This window comes from Actinia tenebrosa, unplaced genomic scaffold, assembly GCF_029948245.1.
Source record: "Actinia tenebrosa isolate PJP-AT-01 unplaced genomic scaffold, QUT_ActTen_1.0 PGA_scaffold0__85_contigs__length_37466705, whole genome shotgun sequence".
Taxonomy (NCBI): Eukaryota; Metazoa; Cnidaria; class Anthozoa; order Actiniaria; family Actiniidae; genus Actinia; species Actinia tenebrosa.
In genome coordinates this window covers 36,555,512-36,577,062 of record NW_028292569.1, presented here as the reverse complement: position 1 = coordinate 36,577,062, position 21,551 = coordinate 36,555,512, and the positions used below count along the sequence as shown (strand labels likewise).

At 42.7% G+C, this 21,551-nt stretch overlaps 1 protein-coding gene across 2 annotated transcripts in view; it reads right to left on the bottom strand.

The window, feature by feature from the left end:
* Positions 1 to 674: 674 nt before the first annotated feature.
* LOC116294611 (uncharacterized) overlaps positions 675 to 21,551 on the bottom strand; it is a 35,565-nt gene continuing 14,688 nt past the window's right edge. The window contains exons 4-10 of one of the 2 annotated variants that reach the window (XM_089025629.1): positions 8,457 to 8,738; positions 7,186 to 7,503; positions 6,686 to 7,003; positions 5,149 to 5,307; positions 3,219 to 5,027; positions 2,633 to 2,899; positions 675 to 2,452 (exon numbers count right to left, since the gene is read on the bottom strand). In XM_089025629.1, coding sequence (XP_088881755.1) covers positions 2,214 to 2,452; positions 2,633 to 2,899; positions 3,219 to 5,027; positions 5,149 to 5,307; positions 6,686 to 7,003; positions 7,186 to 7,503; positions 8,457 to 8,738 — 3,392 coding nt within the window. In that variant the 3' untranslated portion in view covers positions 675 to 2,213. The remainder of the gene's footprint in view (positions 2,453 to 2,632; positions 2,900 to 3,218; positions 5,028 to 5,148; positions 5,308 to 6,685; positions 7,004 to 7,185; positions 7,504 to 8,456; positions 8,739 to 21,551) is intronic. The other variant, XM_089025630.1, reaches the window with a different exon arrangement.

Below are 21,551 nucleotides of genomic sequence, written 5' to 3'. Positions count from 1 at the left end.
TGAAGGGGACCCATACCAAGTCCGTACCACAGGAAGACAAATTCTATATTTCACCAACGGTACCATCGGTATTACATTTGGTGAAGGGGACCTATACCAAGTGCGTACCACAGGAATACCAATTTCATTTGTTAACATGTTTTGAAACGGCTCCCTCACCAAATGTATACCGATGGTACCGATGGTACCGTTGGTGATAATGAATTCGCAGTTCACCACGTTAAGACCAAATCTATATTTCACCAAATGTACCATCGGTACCATCGGTATTACATTTGGTGAAGGGGACCCATACCAAGTCCGCTACGTTTTTTAAAGTACTTTAACTTTTTCAAGTACTATGTAATTCAGTTAAAAACGTTACGTAACAACCAAATTTGTTAATTATATGCACATTTCTTGCATATAAATTACTTTCACCATCCGTACCGTCGGTAAAATACTTTTACCGTCCGTATCAGATCGTCTATTTTGGACAACCCTCAAATATAGTACAAAAGACTTTGCACTAATTCATGTTTAAGCGAAATCTTGTCACTGCCATTTTCACAACCTAATTTCTGTAAACATGGTATAAGAGAGAATGTATAAGAATAAGTCTTATTTTGTATGGAAACATTGTAAATAAAAACTTGCTTGACCAGAAACTTGTCTTAATTAAAAGATGAAACATCTTGAAGATTGGCATTAGCAGTTTTATTTGGTGAAGTCCTTGAAAGATTTTCTAAAAAGAGGCTTCCAAGTTAATTGACACATTAAACCAGCTATTAATAAGCAAAGTTGCTGTTCAGCAACATGAAAGTTAGTCCTTCTAATTAACAACAGGGCTGTCAACTCTCCCGGATAAACCGGGAGTCTATGAAGACTTTGATTACATGCATGAAAACTCCTTCTTTAGCCATACCACTGCAAGGGATCGTGAGTATTTCATCATCGCTCCAGATTGGGTGTCCGAGAGAAAAGGAATATCACCCCCTAAGCACCGGGAATGATGATGATGATGATGATGATGGTACACTAGACAGAGGCTAGTATACGGATATTATTTGTACAGTGGACATTTTGACATTCTTGAAATTTACAACTAAATTGATTTTTTACTGTGTGAAAGGTTGTTACCATTCTAGAATAACTGAAGATGGCTTAATCTTTTCTTTTGTTTTTATTTAAGATAGACTTAAAAAATAATAATCAAAGTTGGGAGAGCAACGGGTGCGGTTCATCGTTTGTCGTTAAGAATTCAATCGATAATCAAATCTAATACTGCTTTTTTTTCTTCTATAAAACTCTATTTTTCTAGTTTGATTAAGAATCTTCATTCAGTGCCTAGTGAATAGATTATAAAAATGATATGGACATTAAGTTTTATCTATTTAATTAATTACGTACTATTACGTAGTAATGGTTCATTATTTGCGAGTTATTTAATAAACATTTATGATGTTAAAGTATTATTGTAATTCTTGGATGCTTAATTAGCTTGTAAGATTTGATTTAAAGTCACTGGACTGCATCTTTGTGCATCGTTCACTCTATTACTGTTAGGGTTCACGACAGCTATAGGTGGCCTCTTCAATGCTGGTTGGAAAGAAAGATAGAAAAATCATGAAGATAATTACGGCGGAGGTCCAACCATATACGCCAGGGATTGTTTGATCAAGGAAAAGTTGGCCACCGAATAAATAAAAAGTCTACTCCAAGGATTAGGAATAACTAATTACAAACCTTTCTAAAAGTCTCATATACATTAGTGCTTTGACAATTAAAAGGGATATGATACATTAGAAAATTTAACGTGTACCGTTTTTTCTCCTAATGGAGTATGATGATCTACGCGAATAATTTATCGCCCACAAGAGGCGTGGTTACACGGGACTAACACAGAAACTACATTCAAACATCATTACTCACTATCTCGCCTGTGATTGGCTAATTGATCTTTGATCTGTGAACCGATATTAAGCTAATCTTCGATAACGTGTGAACTTGAAATGATAGATGAAAATATATATCATTTTAACTTCACTCAGTGTCAGAACAACGACTATTAATGGTTTTGAATTATTCCCATGAGGAATGAAATAACAAAAAACACGGCGGCCATGTTGGATAATATAACAAAGGAGACTGATGACGAATCTTTTGTTAAATTCATCCAACATGGCGGCTGTTAAAACCATCAATATGAAACAGGAAAATAATTGTAAAGTAGTTCATACGTCCCTTCGATGAAAATCTTCCTGGATTTTCTTGAAATATTCTGACATTTGTATCAGTCGATTTTCCTCATCCTCAGTTCTTCCCAAGACATTCAACACAAACACCATTTCCTGCAGTGTCTTTAATGTTTCTTCTGGTGAATCCAGGACTTGCTGTTGCATTTGGAGCGCTTCATCTAAGTACCCCAGCACTTCTTCGTATTTCTCGATTATGGGTTCTGAAGACATGGAAGCTGCGCAGAGAGAAAAATGGAGGACAGTCAAATACTCATTAGCCATCCCGAGGCCATCCCGAGGCCATCCCGAGGTCTTGACGAAAAAATCATGTCGAGTTGGCATTACAGTCCCAGTCCCTTTTCAACTTCCCAGATCTAAAAAAGATCTAAACCTCACTGAAAAGACTTTACACTTACCTTGCTGAGACAGAATAACACCTTGATCGAATAATGAACGAGCCGTATCTTGATGATCACCTAACAAGGTTTTCCTGTATCTCAATGCTATTTCGTTAGCCTTAACTGCCTTGTCATAATCACCCAGCTCAAGGTAATTCCTGGCAAGCTGACTGTGGGCTGTGGCCGTGAAGGGATGCATACCAAGTTCTTTCACATAAATCGGCAACACTATCTGCTCTCGAAGCAATACTGCATCAGTGTGCTGTCTCTCAAAAGTGCAAGCGGCTTGTAAAGAAAATAATCAACAGTGCATTAATTCAATGTGATGAAATATGAGACATCATAATTGATTAGGATTCAGTAGCAACAAGGCTGGTAGCTAGGGTGAAGTGGATGAAAACCTGCCCTTATATATGCATTTCATTATGTGCAACTGTATCTTTCCATTTTTTGCACTTTTAGATAGAATCCTGTAAGGATTTTCTCCCTTCATTTTCCATCCCTTTCTTCACGGGGACCCGCCATTCTCTAATCCTTGGACAAATGCCAGGCAAATCAGGACATCAATTGTTGATTTGTTAGTTATACATCATATACATCATACCTGCAAAATCATTGCAGCCAACAGCCACCATGACAAGACATTTCCTACTGCTCGGATTAGATTCCTTGTAACATCGTGAGCGAACCTTGATTCCATTCTGGATATAATCAAAGCCAACATCTTTGTATCCGTACCTCACTAAGCACTTCCCACCTTTAATAAGAAACCGAGCCTTAGCTTGATCCGATATGGCATCTGATTCCATAATGACTTTTGGCACATCAAATGACACCAGGTCTGAAATCGCCTCCTCTTTAGATGATTCACTAGACTCTGTTTTAAGAGCTTCGAAGGCCTTTAGAAAACACCAGAGGGCTTGATTGAGGGCTTTGGGACACATGCAGGGAGTACATAAACACCCTATGACAATCTTAGCGCCACCCAGTATCAAACATTCACAGTACAGCTGTGCCAGGTTCTTGTCATTTTGACAGAGTTGACAAAATTTACAGAGAATCAAATTTAATGGACGAGACCTCATTAGCTTGAGTAGGACAGACTGGGAATCAATGAATGACTGGATGCAAAACTGCTTGACTTTAACATCCATTCTGCTGTCCGTGATGCACCATCGAGCTATTTCCCTGATGTTTTCATCTTGTAATCTGTACTTCTGAATGGCATACATGCTCCGTGTGCTGAAGAATTCTTCTTCAATTTGAGAGAGGATGTCAAATGTGTAGGAGATGAATCTCCACCTGGCTGCCTCAAACACAGATTTCAGGTCTTCTTCTTGTCTTGCCTTCAATATACCAAAAGACCTGATAGCTGGATGGAGAACGTATGTCTCACTTTTGACGTCGTAGGTATTGAGAAAGCCAAACTTTCTTAATGACTCAAATCCATCTTGGAGTTGGTGTTCATCTATTTTACTTCCTTTTGCTAAGTGTTGTGCTTCCTTCATAGTAAAAAGATTTGGGAACACAGACAGAAGAACAAGTACCTCTCTAGAGCACGCATTCATCCTTTTAAAGCAAATTCCAAGACAATGATCAAAACGTTCCTCTTCCAACCGCTTATCTGGTGGGCTGCTGGATAATTCTTTACCCCAAGCTTCCACACTACCAAGTTCAGTCACGACCACCACAGCAGCACATAGCAACAAAGGGATCCCACCACAGTAATAAATGATAGTATCTATTGCATCTTGGTCTTCTGGTCTGAGTGGCTTGTCAATTCGTGATTTCAGTAATTCGAGAGATTCTTCGTTATTTAACAGGTCCAATTCCATATGTTTGACTTTGATACTAACAAATGAAACTGTTTCCCAGGTTGTCACAATGATTTTTAGTTTTGGTGCAGACTTGGCAAGATTTTTCAAGAAGCCCTGAAACTCTTCTTTCTTGGCAGAGCCAGAACATTGCCAAGGAAATTCTTCAGGGGTTGAACCTGCTTGGCTGGTGAAACCTTTAGCCATTTTGTCTATTGAGTGATACAAATGATCAAGGTTCTCTAGGATGAGGATGAAGTCTTGGCTTGAGTGAGAAAAATAATCAATAACCTGAGATATCGGACGGTTTGCAGAAGAAGTAATGCCACAGGTTGTCAAGATCTTGTAAGCCAAATCCGTGCAGCTGAAGACATCTTTGGAGTCTACATACACAACACTGTAACCATGTGGGTCTTTAATGATGTCATGTGCAACATTGACAACAAGTGTTGTTTTACCATGTCCTTTAGCAGCACGCATCAAAACCATTTGATACTGGTCATTCGTCAAACTGTCAAACAACTCCTTTTTCTCTTTCTTTCGTCCAATGAGCTCTATGGTCTTTGATGGTATTCCAAAATCTCGTTTGCCTCGCTCGGCTAAAAGAAGAGGAAAAAAACCACATGAATGTCGGCTAATTTAGTAAGGCAACCAAAAGAGTCACCTGGCATCAAAAAAGAGTTTTCCAAAACAACGACAACAAACAAACGAACTTATTACTTTTTGTGTGTTGTGAATCTTGGATGCCAAACGGCACTTCATTGATAGGAGTAGGGCATCTCCTAGCAACATTTTCACCATTCATATCAATCTCTGCAATGTCATCAAGATCAGGGACAATGCCTACTTCTTCAATATTGCTTTCATCATAAGAAATATCTAGAAAATTAATGAAGAATAAAAACGAGCTCTAAGGTTTATTTATTTTTCTGGAAGAAGACAAAGGTTAATTCCTTTATTTGTTAAGGCTAATATACCCCCATTAAAGATTATGTTTTTTGAATCTTTAGCAAATTTAATGTATGATGTCACTAATAAAAATGCTCCTGCAAACTATTTACCTTCATAAGTGATGTTCACTCATATAACACTAGATTGTCGGCTTCTAAAAAATTGTATACTCTACCCTCTTGAATTAACATCCAAAAAAAATTCTTTTTCTAGAAATATAGGTATAAGATAGTGGAATAAAATCCCTCTTTGCTTAACAAATGTGTCGAAGAGGGTGTTTAAAAAAGAGAACAGGAGATTGCTTTTTTTCATTACTTGAGAGTAAAGGATACTATGTTGAGATACTATTTCTCAAATGATCACACAAACAAGTTAATTTTCTTATTAATTTAACATAATACTCACTTTCTTTCTTTCAATATTTTTTTCTTTTAATTATCATCAATACATACAGGGTCTGAAATTAGCGGTCGTCCAGTCGTCAGGGACGACTAAAATTTGCAAATGACGACTAGATTTTGGAATGTGGTTGTCCTTCTGACGACCTATGTTTTTGCCAAGGTATTTTCTTTTATAAAAATATAAAAGAGTCCGTAAAGTCCGAATATAATTCTAAATTATATTTCTTCTGCTTAAAACCTAGTAAGTTCATTTTTCAACAGATAAACACAAAAAATCGAGATAACGCATTCATTGAATATCGCTGACAAATTTGAATACAACTTCTGCATTATAGCTAACGGCTGACCATTGTCATTCAGGTTCTACAAAATGGCGTCCAAGTGGGACCCCTAAGTTTTGCTCGGGACGCCTAAGAATAATTAGAACATTGTTGTCCAAAGGACCACTTAGCTCAAAAGTTAATTTCGGACCCTGACATGTCTAAATGTTAGCCCATAAGTTTGTAATATACCATTTGTTTGCACTGATTTATAATCATAATTATTATTACACCTGTTAAATTTTATCTATTATAGTTGTTGTATTTGTATTATATTATACTTGTAAATAATTTACCATTCAACCTGCCTAGATTAGTTTTTACTATTTGCAGGTTGTTGGGTTTTTGTAAATTTATTTATTGTAATTAATAAAAATAAAAAGTGTGAAAGTGTTAATTATGGGTCATCAGATTCAATTTCTATCAACTTTGATAGTCAACTGTCATCAAACTGAAACATTATCACAGAAACTTGCTGCCTTATTGTTTGTTAGTGTGTATTATAAATTGATTGGTACTAATACCTTTGTAGCAGCTGCACAGTAAATATAAATCTTACAACAAAGTCCCAAGGTATAAACTCACCAATTTTAAAATGAGACTTCAAGATCTTCAAAGCATCATAACGTTTGATTTTCTCCAGTGCCTTAGCCACATCATCAATGGTAGTGGATGGTCTAGCTGCGGTCAACCAGCTGATAACTTTCGCAGTTGGACTGTGAACTTCCTTGTCTTTGGGTGGCTCCAAGCCATCCATTATGGAAGAGTCAACATTGAAATAATTGCCAAGTTGTCTCCATCCCTGAACACCACCTTGAATATCTTCATTCAGTAAGACTGCAATCGCCTGAAGATCATCTGAACTCACTTTCAAGACTTCACTTGCATTTAAGTCCTTCATATCTGATAAAGGAATGAATTATAGAATTCTTTTTATACACAGATATTATTTACTGTCCCAAAGTCAGTCCAGATAGTGAACGACTTTGCCTGAAGTCTTGCATACAAGGAATGAGACCTGTTTTGAAATAAATAATAAATAATGATAAGATAACGAACTTTTCCTAATCTAATCTTATGCTCACCTTCTTTTTTAATAATTTGCTTCACTTTCTTAAGAACATCTTCCCTTCCCATCTCATGGAAACAATCCATGAAGTCCTTCAAAAGAATGGGTTTCTTGCTGGTTGTGTAAAGATATCGCACCAATGCTACAGTTGGGTTATAATCACTGTACATTGCAAACCTTTGATAAATATCACGAGGTACTCCAAAGTTTTGAGCAAGTTTTTCCCAGTTGCCTAATGGCTTTCTTGCTGAATCAAGTTCTTGTGCAATCTCATCCATAATGTCAGAGGATGAATCTGTAATGACTTCAGACACTTTGTCTTCATCTCTGAATCCTACATTTACAAAAAATTTTTTTTAAATGTTGTATTCCCTAGAAATCTTCTTTATTGAGGATTATAAAGACTGATTTATGGTGCATCCATACATTCAACTCAAGAGCTAAATAGTCATCAGTGCTGCACTTTCAACTTTTCACATGTGTGTTATTTAAATTTTCATTGCTCTTTATTCTAACTTTGTTAAGTTTAAAAGACCTTTCCCTAAATCCCTTGACTGGTCACAAAACAATGGTTTTAAGTCGAGGTTGGAATTGATGAACAAAAGAATCAAGTTCAGTCTCGACTTCAAACCATTGTTATGTGGTCATCCAATCGAATTCGGGAAAGGTCTATTGCTATGGATGGTCCACTTATGATATTCATAAATATATGGTAATGCAAAATATAGCTCAAGTACAAATTTTCCTCTGTTCCCCAGAAAAGTTAAATATACTTTTATTTTATCTTAGTATTACACAGAGTTGAGCTACCAAAGCCATTAATTTAAGGTTGACCTATAAAAAAGGTAATTAGATCAAACTTTTCATAAACTTTATCCATTTTTAGAAGATGGTTACAAAGATGGCACTCTTTTCTTCATGATTCTTTGACAGTGGGCTGGAGGAGAAAGCATTTAAATATTCTCCCTCTTGCTTGTTTATAAATGCCATTATTCTCCTTCCTCACAAATCTTTCTGCCATTTCTTCTTTTTCAAACAAACAAAAATCTTAATAAATTTTCTCCTTTTCCCCTTTATCTGCTAGTTGTCTGTTCTCACTACATTTTCCATTGTTTCTCAACCCTCCTCCCTGATCTGTTCCTCTCTGCTACTTTGAGGGTCGATATGATGGGTTTAGATCTTAACAAAATTTAATATATAAATTTATCCTTGTTTGTGACTCTTTTAAGTGCAACAACATTTTGTTGGATTTGATCACTGTGGGATTTGACCAATTTGATCACTTACTGTCGTTAATCTTGATATAGATATCAACTCTTTGTATTGCGTCTAATGCATCTTTAAGGTCTTTTATCGTTAATTGCTTCTTTGTTGACTTAAGATATGCAAAGAGCTTGATAGTTGGGCTTTCCTCCAGGTAATGTTCACATTGGCGTATCACACAGCTATCAATATTCAGGGCATGAGCCAAATGAGACCAGTAGGGTATGGACTTGAATACCCTGTCCAGACATAGTGAAAATTCCTTTAGTGCGGTGATGTTCTCTTGTAACTTTTTAATAGGAATGCCTGCAAGCAGTAAAATGAATGCTTTAATCAGTCATCTGGATAAAAAGAATTAATTGAGGCCCCATTGTAGGTTTATTGATGTGTTGTATTCTCCATTGCCATATTTTTCTCTGCATTGGTTCTTCAGTTTTCCTCCCTCCATATTAATCATATGTGAGTTATTGAGAGTTGTTTACACTCAATCCAAGGGCACTAGGACACCGAATGTGGTTGGATTTCTATAGGTTTTTTTATTCCTTTCGATTATTTGAATTAAATTAACGTTATACTTGTTTGACTTATCTTGTGTCCGTGTTCCTTCGTCCGCTGTTATAATGCAGACGTTTTCATTCCAAAGGTCAAACGGTTTGAATAGTCTATGAGCGTTACTTCTTTAACGGCCGTTCCGTACTTGACTCTGTTTGTGCTATACCAACAATAACGCAACCGCGCGATACTCCTTACGTCAGTAATATTCAACCGTCCAGAGTTAATGTGGTTAATCAAATTCACCTTAAGTTCCATATAGAGCCATATATATTGTCGTGTCTCCGTTGTAATTTCGCGCGCTTTATAATGTATGCGGATATCATGTATGCAAATTGTGTTGTAAGAGCGCCTCGTGGGACGAGACGGGCTAGGATACCACGAATTTTTTAGTTTATCTTTTTTCTATTCTTTTCTTGGAATAAAGTTGATTACTGTAACCACACTTATAGATTATTTTTCATGAAAGAATGAAGAAAGAGAGGAAAAAATCAAAATAAAGGGAAGGTTTTCTGTTGGTTCTGGCCAAGTATGAGTTTTGCGTTTAATATTGTCCAGCATTGTTGGTCAGCATTGTTCGTCACATCGTGTGCATTTATACTATTAGGAGAATTTTACGCGACTAGAGTTAGTGGCAGATTTCTGGGGATCGTGTGCATCTATACTTTATTAGGACAATTTTACGCGACTAGAGTTAGTGGCAGATTTCTGGGGATCGTGTGCATTTATGCTATTAGGACAATTTTACGCGACTAGAGTTAGTGGCGGATTTCTGGGGATCGTGTGCAATTATGCTATTAGGACAATTTTACGCGACTAGAGTTAGTGGCGGATAAAAATTTCTAAATTAATACTAACAGAATTAACTGCGCAATTTTTTTCTGAAATACAGACAATGATAATGCCATAATATATCAATATCTAATGACCGAAGTCTTGCGACTTGTCAATCTCGTCACACCGTTTATTAAGTGCCGCAAAATTTTGTTTGATCGGTTCGACTTCAATGTTGATGCTTTTATGTATACTTGGCAATAATTCACTTTTCCACATCTCTTTGAATGCAGAGATTGTTAAACAGTCATGTCCCATCTTTTAAGCGTTTTTTTTGCAGTTACTTATATATGGTTGAAAATCGAGTAATACTACGGAGCTAGTTTTGGCACGTCCACTCGCCTTCGTAACCTGGCACGCAAGTGAATTATTAATAGGATGACACGTAAGAGTGAAAGGAATGCGATCATTAGAGGGACGAGTGTGAGGAGTGAGAGCGGTGGTACGATCAATAATAGAAATTTTGCGAATGGCGCGATCGATAACATGAGCAGGATAATTACGCTTAAGGAAAAAGGAACGCATCTCAGAACATTTAACAGAAAAATCAAGACCATCCGCTACGCAAACGACGAAGACGAAGAAATTGCGAGAACGGAATATCGTTAAGAGTGTGCTTAGGATGAGAAGACGAGTAGAGTAAATAAGAATGAGAGTCAGTAGGTTTGTAATGGACACTAGTGCTGAGACGGTCGTCATTAACACTGAGCAAGATGTCAAGGAAGGTGACTGATGTTTCACTAATTAACCTCCCACGTAAAGTCTAAGGCAGGGTGAAAAGAGTTAACAAAAGTCATTACGAGAACAAGAAGTAGCACCACTACAATCATCAATATACCGTCCAAAAAACTCAGGTTTAGATCCAGTATATTTTTGAAAAACAAGGTTTTCGATATAACCAACAAACAAATTGGCGTAACTAAGACCCATCTTAGTACCCATAGCAACACCGTTTACCTGCTGATAATACCGATCACCGAAAGAAAAACAATTAAGAGTAAGAACAAGTTCACCTAAGCGTAACAAAGTGGGAGTGCTAGGCTCGAGGACAGGACGAAGATCGAAAATATGCTGAAGAGCACGAAGGCCCTCATCATTAGGAATGACAGTATACAAAGGTTTGACATCCATAGTAAACAGAAGCTTAGAAGAGTTATCAGGAAAGCGAAAATCATTAAAAATACTAAGAGCGTGATTAGTATCCTTAATATAAGTAGGTAACGACTGAACAATAGGCAGCATGAGAGAATCTAGATAGCTAGAGATGAGTTCGGTAGGACAACTACAAGCAGAAACAATAGGACGACCAGGATTGTTAGCTTTGTGAATCTTAGGAAGAAAGTAGACGTGAGAAGTACGAGGAGTAATAACAAAGAGGTTTTTAGCAGTGGGAGGTAAAGAGCCATCAGAAATGAAAGAGTTAACGGTGTCTTTAACTAATTTTTGATTGTCAGGGGTATTAAGATCCTTATCCACTTCACAATAAAAGTTAGTGTCAGAGAGTTGACGTAAAGCCTCCTGTTCGTACAGGTCAGAACGCCAGACAACAACTGCACCGCCTTTGTCAGCGGGCTTGATAACAATGTCAGAACGATTGCGTAATTGACGTAAAGCCAACCACTCGTCCTTAGAAAGATTAGAGTAACTGAGTTTACGGTTAAGATTGAGATTAGAAATATCAAGGCGACACTTATTGACAAAAAGATCAAGAGAAGAAAATTGTCCCTCAGGAGGGACCCAGTTGGACTTACGAGGACAGAGGCGCTCAAAGACATCAAGCAGCAGGTAGGGGGACTCGCGGAGGGGGTACCGGGGGAGCCGGGTATTACCCCCGCCAAGTACCAAAGGGCCCCCGCGGGTATTACCCCCGCTGAGAGCTATGTGTCTGTTCGCATTACTAAGTCAAGATATTTGTCTTATATACGATGCATGAATGTAAAGAGTTTGTTTAGTGTCACAAACGAGGGTTAAAATATTTCCTAGATATAGATGGACGCCATCAGAAGCATACGAAACGAAACCGTACGCAGGCTGCGAACTCAGGTATTGGATCGGCTGGATGCCGACTTTGCCTTCACGACATTTACAGAAGGAAACACAGAAGAAATCATGGACGAAGGAAGGGCTGAAAAGATAATCGACTTAATGCCCGAAGGCAACTACCGCTTAGAATTAACGTTCATAAAGTACCTAGACGGCGACTGGAGAATAGAAAAGGGCCGAAATCCTATCCGAGCGTCTGGTAAGCAGAACCTGTTTGTCTTAAATAAGAACACCAGACCAGGAGCGCTGGTGGGAATCGACATGTTGTTCTACGAAGTTGCTTACCCCGTTACGGTAGTGATCTACGGCGCCTACAAGATTAGAGAACCAGACGTTAGGAAACTCAAACCAATGCGACATCCTGGCAACTGCGTAGGAAAGTTGGTAAGAGAGTTCTTCGAGGATTCCTCCCGGGGCGGTAAGCTTACCCCAAAGAGAAGAGAAGCCATAAGGAAATGGGAGCATGCCACGCGTAAGGCTGGAGCCACGATAGACAACATCAAGAAGCTAGAGACCCTTCTGGAGAGGCGCATACACGTAAAGGACATAACGGACGGGTTCATCTATCCTGGCACGCATAAGTACGGCGGCCGGGGGGCTCCAATAGTCATCTATCAACATAACGGGCACGCTTGGAGAGAGTTAAGGTTCCCGCGAAAGAAGGAAACCAAGGTCTACAAAGCCTCGCCCCTTGCAGAATTGGTCCACGAGAACTCCATCTGGTTAATGGATCCCGAAGGAAGTCAATTTATCACCCAAGACGGTACCCTATACAGGCCCCAAGTAGAACACCATCGCATCCAAAGCGCCTGCGAAACCCTCGGCGAAGACTTCTCAGACGAGGTCCTCAGCAGCCGCAGCTTAGACTTCTTAGCCGCGAAAAAGAGAAACGGTTGGAAACCTACCCCCCAAGAATTCAAAGATATAGCCAAGGCCTGCGTGGAGCACGGCCACGGCGTCCTATGGAACATGGAGTACGATGAAGACCAGTACGTATCCTTAGACATGAAACACTGCTACCCCGCGTCCTTCAAGGGCCTCGGCGACTGCAAAGAGTACTACGACCACTACGGACACCCAGACTCGCAGTTCTTTCGCGTATCCCTGCCCCGGCACTACGACGCGCCAGCTACGGGATTCGTAAGGCTGACCACTTGGGAGTTGGCAGACGACCTACACCCCATAATCTACGCGTGGTATGGCAAGCACCTCCACGAAAAGGAATGGATACCCGTGCCCCTCCTAAAGTTCCTCGAAGAACGCCAACTACTCACCTACACTGCGCACGGAGCCATCCTCTGCCACTCCTCCTACACCAAATGGCCCCCAGAACACAACCCCACCGCCCGCATTGTCATAGGAAAGTTCACGCAAGGTGCTAAGGAGGGCGAAAAACATATGCAAAGACGCCTAATAACGGACGAAGGCGAACTAAGCTTCCTTATCAAACGCGCCCACGACCAAGGAACAATGGTATCTGTGGAGAAATGGGATTGTCTAGTAGAAGGTGAGCAAAGCGAACGAAAATGGAATGCTTTGTGTTACTACCAGGACCATCGACCACAGTATTACCATCGGCGTGCCAGCATGCTAGCATATGCGCACATTAACCTCTTAGCAATGCTCCTACGGTTTGACAAAGAAGACGTTCCGCGCGTAGCTACGGATTCCTTGTACGTGAAACCGCACGTCTTAGAGAAGATGAAAGAATTCTATACAGAAGACGAGTTGGCGGAAAGTGGACAATGGCGCGTCAAAGATGAGGAGATCAAAGCTTGGAGAGGCCGCGTAGAATATCACGGAGAACACACCCGTGGTTCCGTAACCCCCACTGCGGACCCCCTACCTTCAGTTGCGGACCCAATCTCTTACCAACGCTTCTCTTACCTCTACGGTACGGGAGGCAGCGGTAAAACGACGCGTGTGTTAGAACTCTTTCCTAACATAAAGGTGCTAACGCCAACGCACCGCTTGGAAAGGGAACTCCGTGAGATGGGCCACGACGCACAAACGTACCACAGCTTCTTTCGTTGGAATGGTCAAAAATGGGTACCGGAAGCTATCCACGACATACCTCCGGTGATACTTTGGGACGAAATCTGTACCGTTCCTTTGGAAATCCTACAAGAATTCGTAGACTTCCTCCGCGGGAAATGTCAAGTAATATTCGCCGGAGATCCATGCCAGCCTCCTCCAATAGCCGGAGAGATGCCCCACGAATGGTTAAAGGGGATGGTAGACCACTCCGAAGAAATTAACACCGACTACCGCAGCAAGGATCAAGTAAGAAACCTGAAAGCAGAACTGCGGGGTCTTAGCGACGCCGAGCAATGCAAGACACTGCGCAAACGCGTACGAGCGAAGAAATACGAGGACTTTCTATACGCCTGGCATCCCAAAGATCTGGTGCTAAGTAGCAAGCGCGCAGCACAGTCTCGCATACAGAAAGACTTACTCAAAATACACCAAGAGCGCTTCCCTACGCATCCCGTGCCCGTTTGCTACAAGCCCCACGACACCCGCATGCAGCGCCGCGACGTTTGCGTACCCGGTACCGACATCCAACTGCAGAACGCAGTAACGCACGATAAAGCCTGGGTACCCATAGAAAAGGTGGAAAAAATAACCTCCCATCCAGACTGGCGCTTGGGCTATTGCATGACAGTCCACCGCGCGCAAGGGCTTACCATAAAAGAAACCTTATGGATCATAGACCAGCGGCTGTGTTGGAGCAACCTTATCTACACCGCCGTAAGCCGTGTGGAGTATGCCAAGCAACTAAAAAGAGCCTGGGGTCCGCAACTGCGTTATGACCGCACCCCCGAAGACGTAGCCAAAGAGAACATTGCTAAGAAACTCCTTCGCTACAAGCGGCACGACGAAGAAAAAAATATGACGTTCGACCTATGTGTGGACGACGTCTATAAGAAAGGGGCAAGGTGTGCGAAGTGTAACATACCGCTACTATGGAGGTTTGACCCGAATGACGATCAGCAGTTCTCCGTGGATCGCATAAATAATAAACGCGGGCATTGCAGAGGCAACGTAAGGTTGACATGCCTAGAGTGTAATCGGGCGCGTGGAGCAGCACTACTCTGAGTCTTTGGGGACTATAAGCAGCTCTTCCTTGACGAATCCGCGACTTGGGCCATTTAGGTAATACAACACGGGTTGCCCTTCCTTGGTGACGGACTTCGAAATCTCATACGTTTCCAGGGACCAGTTAGGATCCGTGGCTCTCTTACTGCCACCTTCGAGTTCCCCCGGCTGATAGAGGCATCTGACCACTATGTCGCGGGGGAGCTTTTTTTCCTTCAGTCCGAACGCCCTTGAACTTCTGACGTAGGACTTGTGTTCCACGTGTTTCTTTTTCATAGCATCCTTGGGTCTCATTCCCGTAGCCCTGGCCGCCTCGTTATTTAAAAGCGCGACGACCTGGGGGAGCCTCTGAGTCCATTCCCTGTTGCGCTCGGAGGGATCTTCCAGCTCTTTCCAATACTGGTACCCAAAGAGACGCTCGGCCAGGGTCTTATTGAATCTTTCGACGATGCTCTGACCCCTGTGGTACTCTGCTTCGGCTCTTCTAATTTTAGTGTCGTGGTCTTTCAGGGTCTTAGTAACCACGCCCATGAACTCTGTCCCCGCATCCACTTGCAGCAGCTTAGGCCATTTCAAGACGCGCTTATAAATCCTACCTAGGGCTTCTGCGACTTCCCCAGAATCCTTGCTGGTTATGGGTTCGGCGTCCTTGTATCTGCTTGCAATATCAACTACGGTCAAAGCGTATCTATAGGTCTTTTTTCTCACCTTGTCGTGCGGTAAGAAGAGCAAATCCGCCTGATGAACTTCATTGGAGGCATTTACGGTGAAGCTGGGTCTGGGAATGTACTTAGGCACGGGAAGATAAACCTGCCAGAGGGTTTGTTTTTTTAACCAGTTCTTAGCCGTTTCTTCTGATACCCTGGCCGCGGCTGCAAGTTTCTTAATAGCTGACGTTCCTCTCCAATAGCCTTCGGGCCCATAGTAAATCCTTTTAAGTTTGTCCTCAGTTCGACCCATTATATGAATTCCAAAACAAGATTGATCTTGCGTCCGTTGAAATCCACCGTCTCTCCGTCCACTTTAATGGTGATGTTTATGCTTTCTACCAAATGAGACAAATCATAGCACAAAGAAATGGGAGTGTATTCTACTGGGTCAAATGGATTACCTTTGGGCAGAAACTTAGACATAAGAGAAGACTTTTTTCCATTGCTGTAACTATGGACCAAGTCGCAATAGACTTCGTAAGAGGATGCAACTTTCCATTTCACAGGTATGGCTGTGTCGGTAATCGTCTTGCCCGAGGCACATAATAATGACCCCAATGGGTCAAACTTTCCAAAAGTTACTGAATAGTTTGGCATATTATGTTTGAGGGTCATTTCGTTCGGCAATCCTGTGGTGAGAGTATAACCGCGTTTGGCGAGCTCCTTAGCAAGGGTGATTGGTGTGTAATGTCCATCGGGCAGCATTTCGCCTTGATACTTGCCAGGCACCTTAAGTACGGTGACCATGCCATTGACTAAATTATACCAAGAATTGTACAAAGAGCAACTTATGAGCCGAACCTTACAGGCTTTGATGGGGGGATTCAAGTAAGTAGTAAAGTTATTCTTGTCGCTTTCCAAAAAGACGATTATTATATTAAATACGCCAAAGCTACGCCTCCCGCCAGCCCTGCAACTCCTACGAAGACCAACTCATTGTCTTTTTGTTTCTTAGAAGGCTGGTAGTAATCCTTAAACTGAGGCCTTTTTAGCCCCGTCGATGCCGCTGGGTGCGCCTGCGCATAGAGTTTAAAGGCGTAGTCTGTGTTTTCGAAGTTCTTATCCACCTGCATCTTGTCTTGGTAGTTCTTGTCCAACCAATCCCTGTAAGCTTGTCTTTTTTCATTCCAAGCCGCCACGTCCCTTTGATATTTCTCCAGCGCTAAGTCGTGTCTTTTTCTTTCGGCAGCGCCGCTTTTGTCGCCTCTGACTAATCTATCCAAATATTGACCGCCATAATTAGCTCCAGTGAATGCTAAAGCTGCGATAACTCCGCCTGCGACCAAGGTAGCCATTTATACATTAGGGATGTACTTTTCCTTCCGTAGGTAATCCTTTACCATGATAGCCCCACCCACGGCAGCGGTCATCTTAGCAAAATTAGCGAAGCTCTTACTTGGATCTTCAGTAAAGTCTTCTTTGAGCACTTTCTTACCTACCCAACCGATACCCGCAACAATGGAAGTAATGATAGTTGCTTCTTCAACAGTTTTCAATAACGCGGTTGACATTATATTACAAAGCGAGAAGGTTATTCCATCACGGGGATCCTCCTTCGCTTAGGGGGCTCCTGCGTCACATGTACGGGTTCTACTTTTGGCTTTGTAGCCCGCCATTGTAAGTAGAGGCTGCCTGCTGCTATAGCAACTCCCAACGCGCCGATGACGTACCCAGGATTAATAAAGGATTCCTCTTCTTTTTCCTCTTTTTCTTCTTTTTTGGCTTTGTTCTTCCTGTTCATCTCCGCGAGCTTCTTGCCGGCAGCAACTCTGCCTGGAGATTTAGCCTTGGTGATCTTCTGCTCCTCCACTTGAGGGGTTTCCTCCGCCTTCGATTCAGCTTCACTCATTTATACTAAGGACTTGAAGGACTTGATAACTTGACTAGGTACTTGAGGTGACCTGAGTAACTCCCGCGGACGACTTAACTAAGTACTTGACTAGGTTCTTTGTCGACCTCAGCAAGTGCTGCTGTGAATATCCTCTCGACTTCTTTGTCCTTCTTGATGTCCTTCCAAGACGTCATAAGTTCCTTCAAGTCGACATGCTGAGCTACGTGAAGTGCCGCAGAGGCGACCGCCATTAACTTACCGCACTTCAAAGACAACCACCCACAGGTTATCTTAAGTTCTTGGGCGATGACATAGTCCTCGCTTATGTCCTTCCGCAGTTACTCCACGTCGTCTATGAGCAGCGCAAGTCCAAGCAATTTAGTGGCAAGTCGGATAGCGGAGTCTGCTACGGCGTCCGTGGTCTTACTTGCAAGGGCGGCCTCGTACCTCTTGTGGAACTTCTTAACTTCCTCTTCCGACAACTTATTAACCTGCTCATGGGTAAGTTCCTTGCCTATCATTTCTTTGCACTTCCCAGATGACACGAGGATGTTAAGTTGTTCCTTAAGGTTACTTTCATCTAGCTGTGTGGGGACTTCATCTAAGAGCTGCTCAATCTCCATATATCTTTATGGAATACGGAAACCTCAAAGAGAAGATCATCTTGGAATGTTGGTGCGTCTTCAAGTGGCGCATGTATTCGTGTAACTGTTCCTTGGGTATTTCACCGCCATAGTCGCTTAAAATGGTTTCCAGATCAGACTTGCTCGGAGTATAAAATACTACGAGAGATCCTATGTTTTCCCTAAAAGGCTTAGAGACGCTGGTAAGCTTAAGCTCTGCGGCAGGTCTGTCAGGAATTTGGCCGAGCATATGGAAAAGCACGAAGACTTATACCAACTTACCAAGGATGAGTACGACTTGGAGGACTTCGACTGCTACGAATGCGGCGACATCATGAGCCGCTGCGTGCATAAAGAAGGGTACGTAAGGAAGTGCTGCGCTGAGGAGATGCGCCTACGTAGCCTGGTGCCGTTCTTCGCGTTTAAAGAAGGCGTGCCATGGACTAAGAGGTCTCACTGGGAAGGTACCTGCGACGCCTGTGAATGCCCCAGGATGGGTGAACACGTCGTTAGATGTCTTAAGGATTTGAAGGTGAAGGCCTTCCCGTAGAGCGCCACAAAGATGAACGGCGGCACCGTAAGGATGATCGGTGTCGTTGTTGTTGTTTTTTGTTGAATGTTGAGGGGCCCCCTAAGGATCTCAAAGTGTTGTTGTTGTTCTTTGTTGGATGTTGGCGAGGTCTAAGGAAATTTTAATGTCTGTTGTTGTTGTTATTTGCTTGTTTATGTTTCCTTACGATGACATTCTTAACACCAACATCGAAAGAACGACAACAACAACATCCTTAGGATCTCCTAGGCCACCCCCCACGACATCAAAAGAACAACAACAACGCCCTTAAGATATATGGCAGCCTACGCAGCCGCATTCTTTGGAGGATTCCTAATCGCCCTTTCAATATATGGACTGTATTACGTGCGAACCCCCGCAGACTGCATCGTTAAGAAAGTCGCCGACCCTCATTGTCGACGAACCCCACTTAAACGACGCGCCTAACCACATAGAGGCGAAGGAAGGACGCACTTTGCGACGTCAAAGGCCCAGCGGCCATCCTTCTTCCCATACGACCTCAGATGCGTGAACTCCTGTCCTTCGATGACGTATCGGACGCGATCTGGCGCCCACAGGCTGTACGTGACACCCCCATGCGCCAATAACAACCGTAGCCTGTCAATATCTTCAAAGGCTACGTAATTTTTTATTTCATACGTAACACCCTCCTTTAAGTCTCGCCAGTGTATCTGCTTTACCGCGTTAAACGTCATATATTCTATGGAATATCTTTAAATGCGTCCTTAGAGTCTGCGCGCTTTTAAAGCGCTTGCAGCACCACCTACATGGTAAACGCATTCCTTGTGCATACTCCGTGATGGCTCTGCAGATATCGTCGTAATCGTTGCTGATCATTACTTTATAACCATTCTGCTCATACCGCTGCAGCAGCAGGCGCTGATCCTCAGATAATACCCCGTTGCCTTTAGGAGTCTTCAGCTCTACGCAGAAACCACGGTATCGCACGTGTGCATTGAGGATTAACAAGTCGGGCTGGCCGCGTTGATATCCTTTCTGCCAGCACTTTATGCGTTTACCGTCGGAGTCCTGCAGTTCGCCTAGACCAGGGGCCACGAGCATTTGGGGGTAGAACCTGCGGATGTAGTCCACCACCTTTTTATGCAGGTCGAATTCATTTTCGATCTTGAAGACCAACTTGTTAGGACTGTCAAAGCGCCTTTCTATTGTGTATCGACCGTCTTTACGCAGCGCGGGTAGGACATCCTCAAAAACCCAATCACTGAATGCCTCCGCCCGCGGCATCTTAGAGCTAAATATCAATTGATACAAGCCGGGTTCGGATATAAACACAGAATGTGGATGCGTAGTAAGAGGGTCACGATTCGTTACCCTTAGTTCGCTCAGCTCTTTTCTTATGCTTATCTGACACGTGGTCTCCGATGGCCTTCTTTGTGTTTTCATATCCTAACGCAGCCGCCGCCTCCCTTGCTTTGAAGTACAGCTTGTCGCCTTGTGCTATGCATTGCAGTTTGGTATCGTTGCTTTCGAATACGCGTAACATCGTATATCAGAAAGATATGTTGACTTGCTGCGCCCGTTAAAACCTAGTATGCAACGCTTTTCAATTGGTTCATTTCTACGCTTAGCTGCGCGTCAGACACGACAAAGACGTAGCAGTTTATCTTAGTCGAATCGCTGGCATGTTTGGTGCGCTTGATTTCCAAAGTGATGCCGTCTTGGGTGTTTACCAGCCGCAGACCCTGACCGTGCATAGATTCATCGTTGGTAGTGCGCATGTCAATCCACAGCGCGTACTTATCCGTGAAGAACTCCTTTGGGGCAATCTGGTCGCCAAACTTGCGTGCGACTTCCCGGTACATATCCGCGGGCTTTATCCCTTGGGAGTAGACCTTGTTAGGCACTCCGTTAATGCTAACACCTACGTTGGTAATGTTAGGATTAAAGAATACCTCGGAGTCGCGCAATCCTGCGGTGTATGTCTTTGCGAACAGCAACATTAACCCTGTGAGACTGCGCCTGGGAAGGTTAATGCTTTGGTTGATAACCTCTTCGACGTTGTTCGTAAAGCTGAACGTCTTGTACATCACCACGTGGTCGTAAAGAAATGCCTTCCCTGCACTGTATTCCATGCCGGCGCTACGGGCCAGCTCTTCGCTGTACACCGTTTCGTACTGCAGCTCTAAGTTAGTAACGGAGTATGGGTGGACGGCTGAGGAACTTACGTCCTTTCCTTGCAGGATGTTCGTAGTGTCTGCTAGGGTTACTTCGAACTGCAGCTCACTTAGCTGCCTTGGGTAATACGCGCCATGGTTCGTGATAACTTCGAAGTCCAACGGGATAACATATTTAGTACCGTAGGCCGTCTTTATCTCGTCTTCTCCTGAGGCGCCAGAGGCTGCGCTTCTTACCTTGCGTATGGCATCACTGGCGATTCCTTGCTCTATCCTTTGCGCGCGGTCGAAGGCCGTCAGCCACAAATCTTTGTACGTGGTGTACAGATCGTACCTGTTCAAGTCTAAGAGGGATTCCCCGGCGAACTTAACCCGCATCTTAGAGACGAGGTTCCTGCCTACGTTATTGACGACATGACGCGCGTCTGCGGTATCTGGCTGCACCGCTAGGTCAAACCTTAACGCCAGCGTACCAGGAACCAATACTAGGTTATCCGTTAGGCGGGGCACGCCTACATACAAGGTTTCTCCTGGTTTTGCGCTGCTGGGGGTAAAGGTGACCCGGTGAAAGGTGCGTTCCGCCTTTAGTCCGCCAACTTGCTTAGGTAATACGTTGGGGTTTAACTTTGAGCTTATCATATATAATGGAAGTAGAAGGAACGGATTTTGACCCCCTTACTGAAGAAGGCCAAGTAGACATTAACGACGAAGAATTCGATGC